An 11,769-nucleotide genomic window follows, 5' to 3' on the forward strand; every position below is an offset into this window, starting at 1 on the left:
TTCCTGTGCCCACAAACCAGCCCAGTGTGGGCACAGGGATGTCCAGCTGGAGGCAGGAGGGACAAGCTGGGGTGGAGGTGGGCACTGGCACCAAGCCCTGTGGCTGCTGGGGGGAGGTTGGGTCATGGCCAGGGCTGTGTGGGTTGTGGCTCTCAGGCTCTCAGTGCAGAGCACAAGGGAGGGATCTGGACAGGACCTTGCAGGAAGGTGTCTCATGGCTTTGATGGTTTCACCTTTGATGGCTGCTGGTGATGCAGCAGGGCCAGTGCCACTGCCTGTTTGCCAGGGTGCTGGCTGGGCTCTGGTGCCCCTGCTCCCCTCCTCACAGCCCTGTCTGTGCTAGGCTGTAACTCAGGATCAGTGAGCACCTTTGCAAGGTGACAAAGCTGTCCCCTCCTTCCTGGCTGCAGGACCATGGGGATGATGGCAGGGCTGTGTCAGGATGGGGCAGGGTGCTGTGTTTAGCACTGCTCTGCACAGGGAATGTTTATCTCTACAGCCTGCCCAGCATCTGTGGGGTTAAGAGAAAGGGGAGAAGTGAGAATGTGCTTATTTCCCCTAAAGGACTGCATCCATCCTCTCCAAGCTCTGCAGTGTAGGATCTGGGACCAGAGGGGAAGGACAGATGTACAAACATTGAGTTTACTTAAAATTATGGCCCTCTAGGGAAGCAGAGCATAGTTGCCTTTTATGGTTCTCAGCAAATCCTGGCAATGTGTGAGGACGTCCCCTTGCACCCTCCCTGCGAGTTCCAGGGGCTGTTCCCTGCTGAGGAAACAGAGGAGGAAAATAAACCCGAGCCAACCCAGCCCCTTGTTCTAGTGAGTGGCTGGGAGGATTCCACAGCTGGAAACGTGTCCTGCCAGACTGTGAGAGCACTCAGTGCCTCAGCAGGCATGAGCCTGAAAACCGTGCTCATCCTCCTTGGTCTGGCCTTAGCCACGATCTTCGCTTTGGTCTGCGTGCTGCTGACCAGAGAAAGGAGCCCCAGAACCTGCCAGCACGTGCCCCTGGAGCAGGAGGAGACGGAGGATGGCCAGAGCCTGGTGTTTGCTGACCTGACAGCCGAGGAGATGTCCCAGGTGGTGCGGTACTTGCAGGGCCACCTCGGGGTGCCGCTGGTGGAGGCGTCCCGTGCCAAGCCCTCGGAGAACTGCATCGCCTGGGTGGATGTGCAGGTGCCCGCCAAGGCAGAGGTGCTGCGGTTCCTGGACTCGGGGGGGCTCGTCCCCCCCGGGAGGCTCTGGCCGTGCTGTACTTTGGGAAGCAGCCAGAGCCCAACATCACTGAGCTGGTGGTGGGGCCGCTGCCGAGGCCGGCGTACCACCGGGACGTGACGGTGCAGAAGTACGGGGGGAAGGTGCCCTACCACCGCAGAGCCGCCATGGGCAGGGAGTACGCGGAGATCAACGCCCTCGTTCACCGGGAGCTGAAGAAGGCGCCGCGCTTCCTCGCTGCCTGCTGCGAGTCCGACGGGACCGACCTGGTCACCCTCACCACAGCCCCACGGGGCTTCAAGTCTGGTGACCGTGTGACCTGGTTTGTCCTTTTCCACAATGTGCCTGGCACCGGTTACTACCTGTCCCCCGTGGGGCTGGAGGTGCTGGTGGACCACAGGGACCTCCACGTGTCCCAGTGGCAGCTGCGCAAAGTCTTCTACAACGGCCGGTACTTTGCCAGCATGGGGGATCTGGAGCAGGAGTTTGTGGCTGGTGCACTGGAGGTGGTGAGACTGAAGCAGCCCCAGGCTGATGCAGTGCTGGGCTCAATGAAGCCCCGGCGCCCTCCTGGACCCCCGGGCCCGCTGCAATTTGAGCCTCAGGGTCCCCGCTACAGCGTCAGGAACAACCACGTCACCTTCCAGGGCTGGAGCTTTGCCTTTGGGATGAACCCCAACACTGGCCCTCGCCTCTTCGACATCAGGTACCGTGGGGAGAGGATTGTCTATGAGCTGAGCCTGCAGGAAGCCTTAGCCCTGTACGGCTCCAACTGCCCCGGGGGAATGTCCACCCGCTACCTGGACGGCAGCTTTGGCATCGGCAGGTTTGCCTACGAGCTGGTGCGGGGCCTGGACTGCCCCTACACGGCCACCTACGTGGACCGGCACTACCTGGCAGAGACAGACACTCCCAAAACCAACCAAAACTCCCTCTGCATTTTTGAGCACGACTCTGCCCTCCCTCTGAGGCGCCACTTCTCTGACTCCCAGTCCTTCTACTATGGCGGGCTGCGGAGGAACACGCTGGTGGTGCGCACCATCTCCACTCTCATCAACTACGACTACATCTGGGACTTCCTCTTCCACGCCAACGGGGCCCTGGAGGTCCGGGTGCACGCCACAGGCTACATCAGCTCCTCCTTCCTCCATGGCCGTGGCACTGACTATGGCAACAGGGTTGGGCCCCACACGCTGGGCACGATGCACATCCACCACATCCACTACAAGGTGGACCTGGATGTTGATGGTAGGTCTTGTCACCTTTGTGCATGGCTGTGGATTGTTGTGGCCTGGGGTGCCGAGCTTGAGAGGGTTTTCTCCTCTGCTTCACAGGGCAGCTGAACTCCCTGGAGAGCCAGGATATGGAGTATGAGTTTGTCAAAGATCCCTGGAGCGCACAGAACACCATTGAGCGGCCATACCTCCGCAGGAAGAGGCTGGAGAGGGAAGATGAGGCAGCATTCCCACTCAATGTCCCCCTGCCCCGCTACCTCTCCTTTGTCAGCCCCAATCCCAACAAGTGGGGGCACCCACGCAGCTACAGGGTCCAGGTCATCAGCTTTGCTGGGAAGCACCTTCCCACCAACAGCTCCATGGAACGCTCTGTCAGCTGGGGCAGGTGGGTGCCAGGGGCCAGCTGAGGCCTCAACAGCTTCTGCTCCTGGTGGAGGGAGGCTCTCACCCCTGGCAGGCCTGCAGCAGGCTGCAGGGAAGGGTTAAACAAAGGGTTAAAGCAAACACACATTGCTTTTGGCTCTGAAATTTCCTTGAGATGTTGCTCAATAACATCTGCTTATGTTATGTTATGGTCAGGCAGGAGCCTGACCCCACGTCAGACTATTTAGAGCAGTCCCATGGGTTTTTCCCTTTGAGGGGAAGTAGGCTGCAGAAGGAATTCCTAAGGGAAGCACTGGCATTGCCAGGTTGTGATCTCTTCCCACGAGGACAGAATGCCTTGTGGAAAATGCTTGGGATAAGCACAGAGCAGTCTCAGCGCCAGGGTGAGCTGATGGAGCTCCTGCTGGGGATGTCTGTGTGGGGCAGAAGCAGCTGTGGCTTAGGGGAGTGCACTGGCACGGAGTGGCAGCATTGGCACCTGGATCCATCCATGTCCCAGCCATGCTGGAAAAGCCACAGGCAGCAAGGGATCCTCCACAAAGCTTGGAGATGCTGGGGCTGCTGCCCATTTCTGCCCTCTTGGCCCTTTCCCTCCCCACCCCAGGGCAGACTGGGGATGCCCAGCCCCAGCTTGGCAGTGCCTCCCAGCTGGCAATGCCATGGCTGGCATGGACAAGCCCCTGTGAGCCCTGTGCTGGCAGGTACCAGCTGGCTGTCACCCAGAGGAAGGAGGAGGAGCCCACCAGCACCAGCATCTACAACCAGAACGACCCCTGGACACCCACTGTGGCCTTTGCTGACTTCATCAACAACGAGACCATCACCAACCAGGTGAGCTGGGCTTCGTGGGGTGGAGAGAAGCTGAACCTTGTGGGGACATCCTGGACAGAAGCTGCTGTCTCAGAGCCAGCCTGAGCAGCTGCTGGGCTGGCAGAGTCCTGCTCAGCCTGACAGATGCCTCGTTCCTCTTCTCCCAGGACTTGGTTGCCTGGATCACTGTGGGGTTTCTGCACATCCCTCATGCTGAAGACATCCCCAACACAGTGACAGTGGGGAACAGTGTTGGCTTTTTCCTGAGGCCCTACAACTACTTCAACGAGGACCCCTCAGTGGATTCTCCTGACAGTGTGTACTTCAGCAGTGAGCAGGATGCTGGGGCGTGTGGGGACAATCCCCTTGCCTGCCTGTCCTCTGCTGCCACCTGTGCCCCCCACCTGCCCCCCTTCCACTTTGGGGGCTTCCTCAACCTCAGCCTGGCACCGCCTCTGGGGGGGCTCTGATGGGCCAGGGGCTCCTGGGTGGGCACTCAGAGGGTCTCTGTCCCACACCAGGACCTGCCCTCCCCCTGCCCAGGCTGTCCTGTGCTCAGGGTCAGCTGCTGGGAGAAGCTCAGTTCTTGTTGCAGCAAAGGAGGACCCAAAGCCTCTGAAAAGCAGCCCCTAGGAGTGATTTTTTTTATTTCACCCTGGATGGCACCCTGTGTACTCTGGGGTGCCCACAGCCACTCCCCTCCTCTGGGATGGGGTTTTCATCTTCCTCCCATCACTGGTGCACCCAGGGGACACTGCTGGCCACAGCACAAAGCTGCAGCTGCCCTTGGAGCTGTGCTCCAGCTGAGGTTTTGCCCACAGTGGCAGGAGTGAGTGTGGTGTGGCTGTGGAACTGACACAGGATGCCCCAAACCTCCTCCCCAGCCATTGCAGCATCGGGGCCAGCTCTGCAGAGGGAGGGGCTGCCCTGGGCTCGCTGGGAGGCTGCTGGAGGAGCCCAGGCTGAGCCTCTGGATGGGCACAGCCCAGGCTGGGCACTGCCCCGTGTCTGCCCTTCCCAATAAACGGGCACTCTGTGCTTTTTCTGAACAAACTCCTGGCTGCTGCTCTGTCTCCTGCTGAAGTCCTGTTAGGGATGGCCCTGGCTCAGCTCTGCAGGGCTCCCAGGGCTGTGGGGCTGCCCCAGAGCCTGGCACAGTGCCTGGCATGGCTGTGTGGGTTGTCCTGGCGATGCTCCTGGACCCCGGTGCTGGCAGGAGGCTCTGCCAGGGAATATGGAGCAAACAAGGGAGTTAATGTTTAACACTTGTTCTGAGCTGTGTTAATCAGTTCTGGGCTTGGCTGCTGCCCAGCCTGCTCAGCCCCCCTGTGTGGGGACCCTTGATTCCACACCCCCAGCTGCATGTGCGGCCCACAGAGCACCTCCCCACTGTGCCAGGCTGGCATGGGGACACCAAGAAGCTTGGTGAGGTCAGTGCCAGCCCTGGCACATGGCTGCAGACACTAAACACTCACCAAAAGTGTCCCTGGGGGCACGGTGGGCATCCATCCCCCCTGAGCCCTCGCTGGAATGGATGGCTCTGTGCAGAACATGCTGAGAGGGCCTTGAGCAGCCCTCAAGAACATGCTGAGAGGGGCTTGAGCAGCCCTCCAGGCTGTGGATGTGCCCCTGGGAGCCAGCTCAGCCTGCTGCAGAACACGGGAGAGGGGAGTGGAGCAGAGGGCAGCTCAGCCTATGGCTCACTGTGAGGCTGCAGTGGTCCCTGGGTGCCCTGGGGTGACAGCAGGGGCTGTGTGAGAGGAGGAAGGTCGTGCCCAGCTGGCTCCCTGCCCACCCTGTGCCCACATGTGTGGTGCTGACGCAGTGACCACGCTGCCACAGCCCAGCCTGGACCTTGCAGCTGTCAGGGAACATTCTGGAGCAAACACGGGCACTCCACGTGGCACGTTCAGCCCCCACTGGTGCTGTGCTGGCCAGTGCTGCACCCAGAGCCTTGGGAATCACGAGCACAGCGTGTGCCAGAGCCAGCTGTGCCACTGCAGTCACACAGCTGGGCCTGCTGAGCACAGACCCTGGGCACAAACTGGGTTCCCCAGTCCTTCCCTGGGAAAGCCAGCCCATTTACAGGGCACATCCTGGCATGGATGGGCAAGGGAGGGGTGCAGGGCATGGCAGGTCCCTGAGCAATGGTCAGACCAGCCAGAATGCAAAACCTGCAGTGCCCAGGCAGCTCCTGCTACCCTGCCCTGCCCTGCCCTAGGTCCTCACAGGGACTTTGGGGCTGGGGATTTATCCACGGGGCAGGGCATGGAGCAGGGCTAGGACTGTGTGGACCCTGGCACCTCTGGCACAGTCCTGACCAGTGGCATGTGCACCTGGCACTGCACAAACACACTGGGGTACTGGGCTGAGCCACTCTGTGCTGGGAGTTTTCCTGCAGTGACTTTTTCCTAGGGGACTGGAGTGCTAGCCCCCATCCCCCAGCACCTTTTGCCCCATTTTCCGCTGTGAAATCTCCTGGGAAGGATTTACTGCTGATGGTTTCAAAATATTTTTGGAACAGAAGCCAAGTCTGTTGCATTCCTTCACGCTGGCCAAAGCCACTCTCAGTTGAAGACCCTGGAATGAGCTGTCAGGGAATTTATTTTGCAAGAGTAATTCAGTTTCTGTGCAAACTCCTATTTTGTTGGGATGTTTTGCAGGTCAGGAGCTCAGTCCAGGGTCTGGGACCACCTTCCTTGGGAGCAGCACAGCCAGGCTGCATGGGACATGCCTGTGTCTGTGGCCTTTGCCTGCTTTCCTCCCAGGCCATATCCCAAGGAGAGAGGTTTGCCTGTCAGACCCCATCCCTCCCTGGGCTCTGCATGGGCAGAGGGGCAGGATGGGGCCTGTAACTTCTGCTGTTTGTCAGCAGGACTCAGTACTGGACACAGCTCTCCCAGAGACAAACAACACAGGGCAGGGGTTCAAGGATCCTGACATGAATTTTCTCAGGGGAGATAAGTGATGCATTTCACTGGCTGTTGATCATTAATGCCTTGCTGCCTGCTCAGCTGTGCTGGTGCTGCCTGGGCACCCTGTGCTGCTGCCACAGGGCTATGTCCAGGCACTGGCAGCTGTGGGTGACAAGGCTGCAGTGCCAGCACTGCTGGCAAGACAGCAGAGTGCAGCTGGGGTGGAGGGGATAGCCATGGGCCCTGCAGGATGAGTTCTGTGTTGGGTGCTGGGCTCTGATGGGGCAGGAGGGATGAACCCAGTGCAGCAGTGCTGGGAGGAGAAGTGCAGTCCTTGTTTGCAAAGGTCCTTGAGCCCCCCACTAGAGATCAGAAGAACAGGACTGGCAGCCAAGGAGCATCCCAGGCCTGGCTGCCTGGGACTGCAGGGACCTCCAGGAATGGCTTTGAAAGTTTCTCATTATGCAAAGTTAAATTAGCCTGGCAAATGAGGAGGGGGGTGGGCAGTCTGCCCTCTGCTCCGTGCACCCACTGCATGCTCCTGGGCATCCTCACCATGCTCTGGTGGTGGTTCACTGATGGCAGAGAGACCAGAGCAATTGCCAGCCCTGGCCGTGGCAGCTCTGCAGGACTGTCACGCACAGAGTGGGGGATCCTGGAGCAAGGGCTGTGGGTCAGTCAGAGCTGGAGGAGCCAGGGCTGCAGGATCCCTGAGTGAGGGGATGGTGAGGGGCAGGGGATGGTGCTGGGGTTGGAGCACTGCTCTCCACGTGCCCTCCAAACCTGTTTTCCCCTTTTACGTAAGCTGTTCCAAACATGTTTGTTCCAACCCCCTGGTGATGTACCTTTGGAAAGAGTGGTTTTGGGTCCAAAGATCAGTGCTGGGACAGTGACCTGCCTGCTGCAAACAAGACTCTGCAGAGTATAAAACCCCAGTGGCACAGTGGAGCAGGGGACAGCCAGAGGCACGCCGTGGGCAGCAGAGGAGGATGGAGGCCAACATGAACCTCCTGCATGATGTGGGCATCCAGACCACACACTGGCTGCAGCAGCGCTTCCAGGGCTCCCAGGACTGGTTCCTCTTCATCTCCTATGCTGCTGATCTCAGGAATGCTTTTTTTGTCCTCTTCCCCATCTGGTTCCACTTCAGTGAAGCTGTGGGCATCAGGCTCATCTGGGTGGCTGTAATTGGAGACTGGCTCAACCTCGTCTTCAAGTGGTGAGTGGCCCCCAGCCAACACTCCCACCTGTGCTGGCACACCTGGACTGATGTGGGCCAGATGGGTGCTCTCGGCCCCAGGGCTGGAGGAGAACAGAGTTCAGCCCCAGCTGGGCAGTGACAATGGTCACTCCTTCCCCAGCCTTGCAGGAACAGCCCTCCCCCTCTGCTCCAAGCAGAGATGGAGCCTCCTGCAAACAGAGCCTCCCATCAGCCAGGGCTGTGGTGCTGAGAGGGGGGATCTTCACAGAGCCCCCACCACAGGAGGCAATATTGACTTGCTTCCAGGAAGTTCTTGCTCTTCCCCCTCAGGGCGGGGATGGGACATGGGCAGTGTCAGCTGTCAGAACCAGCAATCAGCTGGGTGCTGTGTGTGTCAGGATGCCCTGCACCACTTGTGGGTCCTTTGCTTCTTCCATCTCTCAGGACAGATCTAAAGCTGCAGTTGTGCCCAAGACCTCCCCAGATCCCTTCTCTTTTCTTTTCAGGATCCTCTTTGGGGAGAGACCATACTGGTGGGTCCTTGACACAGACTATTATGGCAACAGCTCTGCACCAGAGATCCAGCAGTTCCCACTCACCTGTGAGACTGGCCCTGGTAGGGTTCCCTGAGCCATGGGAGAGACTTGCAGCCGGGGCAGGGGGTGCTTGCCCATGGTGACCTGAACAGGCAAAGAGGGGGGTGCTGGCCTGGCCTGCCTGGCAGCCTGCAGGGAGCACACACAGCTCTGGAGAGAGGGCCCTTGCTGCTGTGCTGCTGGGACACTGGCTGTGCCTGCAGGGGAAGGAGGCAGGGCAGCCCCTGCATGGAGCAGATCTTGACCCTTGGTGAAGCCATGGTGGCTCAGCACAAACCCCTGTGGGTGCTGAGCTCTGGCCCATGCAGAGCCTGACCTGGGTCTCTCTTCTTTCCCAGGGAGCCCATCTGGCCATGCCATGGGTGCAGCAGGCGTGTACTACGTCATGGTGACAGCCCTCCTCTCTGCTGCTGGGGGAGAGAAGCAGTCAAGGACACTGGGATACTGGTAAGCTGTGTGCCAAAGGCACCTGTGCCAGGCAGAGGTGGCTCCAGCACTGACAGGCACAGCCAAGCCCATCAAGGTGCAAGGCTGTGGGCTGACAGCTGGGGTCTGCATGGGGACAGGCTCAGCGACAGCCAGGCATTGTTTGGAGTATGTGATGGCAGTGCCATGGGCAGTGCAAGCTGGCCCTGGCACCCACATGGCCACCTGTCCCTCCCAGGGTGCTGTGGACAGTGCTTTGGATTGGGTTCTGGGCAGTTCAGGTCTGTGTCTGCATGTCCCGAGTCTTCATTGCCGCTCACTTCCCCCACCAGGTGATTGCAGGGGTGTTCTCAGGTGAGTGTACCAGACCCCCCTGTCCCTGTCCCTGCAGCACCACTGTGCTGGACTGCAGAACCTGCAGCACTGACCAGTGCTCCCACTTTGTTACTGGCAGGGATGGCTGTGGCCAAGACCTTCCAGCATGTCCGCTGCATCTACCATGCCAGCTTCCATCGGTACCTGGGCATCACCATCTTCCTCTTCAGCTTCACCCTGGGCTTCTACCTGCTGCTGTGGACATTCGGCGTGGACCTGCTCTGGACCCTGGAGAAGGCACAGAAGTGGTGCAGCAACCCTGAGTGGGTCCACATTGACACCACGCCCTTTGCCAGCCTCCTCCGTAACCTGGGCATCCTCTTCGGGCTGGGGCTGGCCCTCAACTGCCACCTGTACCAGGAAAGCTCCCGGTTAAAGCAGGGCCAGCAGCTGCCCTTCCGCCTGGGCTGCATCGCTGCCTCCCTCCTCATCCTCCACATCTTTGATGCCTTCAAGCCTCCCTCCCACACGCAGCTGCTCTTCTACGCCCTCTCCTTCTGCAAGAGCGCGGCTGTGCCGCTGGCCACCGTCGGCCTCATCCCCTACTGCCTGTCCCAGCTCCTGGCCACACAGCACAAAAAGGCTGCCTAAGGCACCCCAGGGGTGACTCAGGGGCAGCTGCCAGGCCCTGGGTGCACCTCAGCCACTGATTCTGCACTGGGAGCAGACCATGGAGGCTGCTGGGTGGTGCTGGACCCACAACACGGACCCACAGTGCCAGTCACACTGGGCTGGGCTGGCTGAGGGCACAGAGAGAGAGCCCTACAAGCCCACGACTCCCCTGCTGTCCCTCCTGCACCCAAAGGCAGGGGTCACCTGCCCAGGACCCAGCAGCAGCAGAGGGAGGTCCTGCACTCCCTTACAGTCTGTGGGGACAGGCCACCTCCATGCTGCAGGGCTGGGGACAGCACCACTGGCAGCAGGGCTGTCACCTCAGCGAGTCTGGGGTCTGCTGAAGAGGCAGCTCTGTGACAGGAATGGACAGACTGTGACATGGAGAGCAAGTGCCAGTGTGGGTGAGGGACCCCAAGCCCTGTGCTCACCTCTGTGATCAGTATGGGGGCACACACGCCCACGTGGGCACATGCAGTGCATGGATCTGTGCACACACTATGTGGGGTGGCTGGGCCTGGGCACAGGAGGTGATTTATTAAAGCTGAAGGTTGTTTGGATGGAGAGTTTGAGTGTCCTGCTGGCCAGCACCATGGCATGGGGAATCAGCTCCTGGATGCAGGGCTGTGCCATGGCCTGCAGATGGTAGAGGAAGGACATTTCTCCTGGGGGCTGAAGACCCTCAACAGCTGCAAGACATGTTCAAGCCACTGGGAAGGGCACTGCCCAGTGCCCTGGGTCTTTACCTCTTGTCCTGAGGTGCAGCTGAACACTGACAGCACAGTGAGGGGCAATGAGCTGCTTTTTGTGCTGTTTATCCAAGGTTTCTGGGTGCTCTTTGTGACAGGAACAGGGACAAACTTGTGACACCTCACTGCTTACAGAAGAAATGAGCTCAGCTTTGGGACCAACTGGCTCAGCTGGGGCAGTGCTGAGCGCCCAGGGTGTTGGGGACAGAACTGGCACTTTGCCATGGTGTGGGGTTGGGGCCATGCCCTTTCCACATCAGTACCCCAGCCCACTGCTCACTCTGGAAGTCCTGTGGGCTCAACCTGCTGCCCTCCAAGCTGTGCAGGCTGCACAGCCCAGCTAAACCTTCTCAGGAAACATCCTTTCTCAGTGTGAGATAGTCCAAAATACACAGGGAGGTGCAGACACTTTCTTCCTGCCAGACTCTGTGTGCATGTATAGGATCACTCCCAAAGCACCACCCCTGCAGCTCTGACCCCACATCCAGTTCCAGGCCTCAGTGGTGCTCCCTCTGCTCTGGTGCCACCCCAGCAGCTCATCCAAGGCTGTGGCCATGCAGTCACAGCAGCCATGGCTGGGAACCCAATCTGCTGGGGCTGTTCCCATTCCCATGTTCATGACAGATAAACTTCCTTAGGATGGAGGGTTCATTTATTCTGTCTCTCTGCTCATTACCAGCATTTGGAGTAAACCTGTCACGCCATTTCTAGCAAGAAAGGTAAGGGTGAATTCTCAAATTACCTGTTGAGCCCCGTTGTGGCTCCACAGCGCCCTTTAGCTCCTCCAGAGGAGACTGCAGCAGCTCCAGGGCCTGCCTGGGCAGGAAGGGTGAGCTGAGGGAACACCGGGGACAGCTCTGCCTAATCCCGAGGGAGTGTACAGCTGCATCAGCCCGAGAAACTACCATGGTCAAAAAACGACTGCTAAGTGCACCCCACCCAAGGAAATGACTTGGTACATGGTGAGGAATTATCTCCTGCTTGTGGGGTACCTGCTCTGCCTTCCAGCTGCTCTCTGCCCTTGCCCAGCCCATGGAGTCTGGGGGGACCAGCTGCCTCTTGCTTGAGCATTCGTACCAAGCAACTTCTCCTCAGCAAGTGGCACAAAGCAAAATGCCCCAAAGCACTGCCAACAGGAGGCCCCTTTTGGGTTTGGGAACCCTACAAAATAGTTAACTAAGAACTAATTTAATCCCTGTACCATTTGTCCTGAGAAATGAGCCCTTGCAGCAAAGCCCTGATGGCAGAT

The 11,769-nt window shown here is 59.2% G+C and overlaps 2 protein-coding genes across 2 annotated transcripts; both read left to right on the forward strand.

Moving 5' to 3' along the window:
- Nucleotides 1-67: 67 nt before the first annotated feature.
- Nucleotides 68-4,904, forward strand: LOC127059060 (membrane primary amine oxidase-like). Its single transcript, XM_030230929.2, is given in 5 exon segments — nucleotides 68-1,221; nucleotides 1,224-2,465; nucleotides 2,552-2,837; nucleotides 3,538-3,667; nucleotides 3,814-4,904. Coding segments are annotated over 5 exon segments (2,469 nt in total). The 5' UTR covers nucleotides 68-713; the 3' UTR covers nucleotides 4,117-4,904.
- Nucleotides 4,905-7,493: 2,589 nt separating this feature from the next.
- G6PC1 (glucose-6-phosphatase catalytic subunit 1) lies at nucleotides 7,494-10,331 on the forward strand. Its single transcript, XM_009096485.4, has 5 exons — nucleotides 7,494-7,780; nucleotides 8,269-8,378; nucleotides 8,697-8,805; nucleotides 9,023-9,138; nucleotides 9,239-10,331. Exons 1-5 carry the CDS (start codon nucleotides 7,551-7,553, stop codon nucleotides 9,748-9,750), a joined length of 1,077 nt encoding a protein of 358 aa, XP_009094733.2. The 5' UTR covers nucleotides 7,494-7,550; the 3' UTR covers nucleotides 9,751-10,331.
- Nucleotides 10,332-11,769: the final 1,438 nt, after the last annotated feature.

Source organism: Serinus canaria, chromosome 27 (genome assembly GCF_022539315.1).
Source record: "Serinus canaria isolate serCan28SL12 chromosome 27, serCan2020, whole genome shotgun sequence".
Taxonomy (NCBI): Eukaryota; Metazoa; Chordata; class Aves; order Passeriformes; family Fringillidae; genus Serinus; species Serinus canaria.

What these genes read in the sequence shown, in the direction of transcription:
- G6PC1 (XM_009096485.4), top strand. Translation starts at nt 7,551, where the DNA reads ATGGAGGCCAACATGAACCTCCTGCATGATGTGGGCATCCAGACCACA. An exon ending in TCAAGGACACTGGGATACTG is followed by an intron (nt 8,806 to 9,022) that starts GTAAGCTGTGTG and finishes TGTCCCTCCCAG; the next exon opens with GGTGCTGTGGACAGTGCTTT. An exon ending in GATTGCAGGGGTGTTCTCAG is followed by an intron (nt 9,139 to 9,238) that starts GTGAGTGTACCA and finishes TGTTACTGGCAG; the next exon opens with GGATGGCTGTGGCCAAGACC.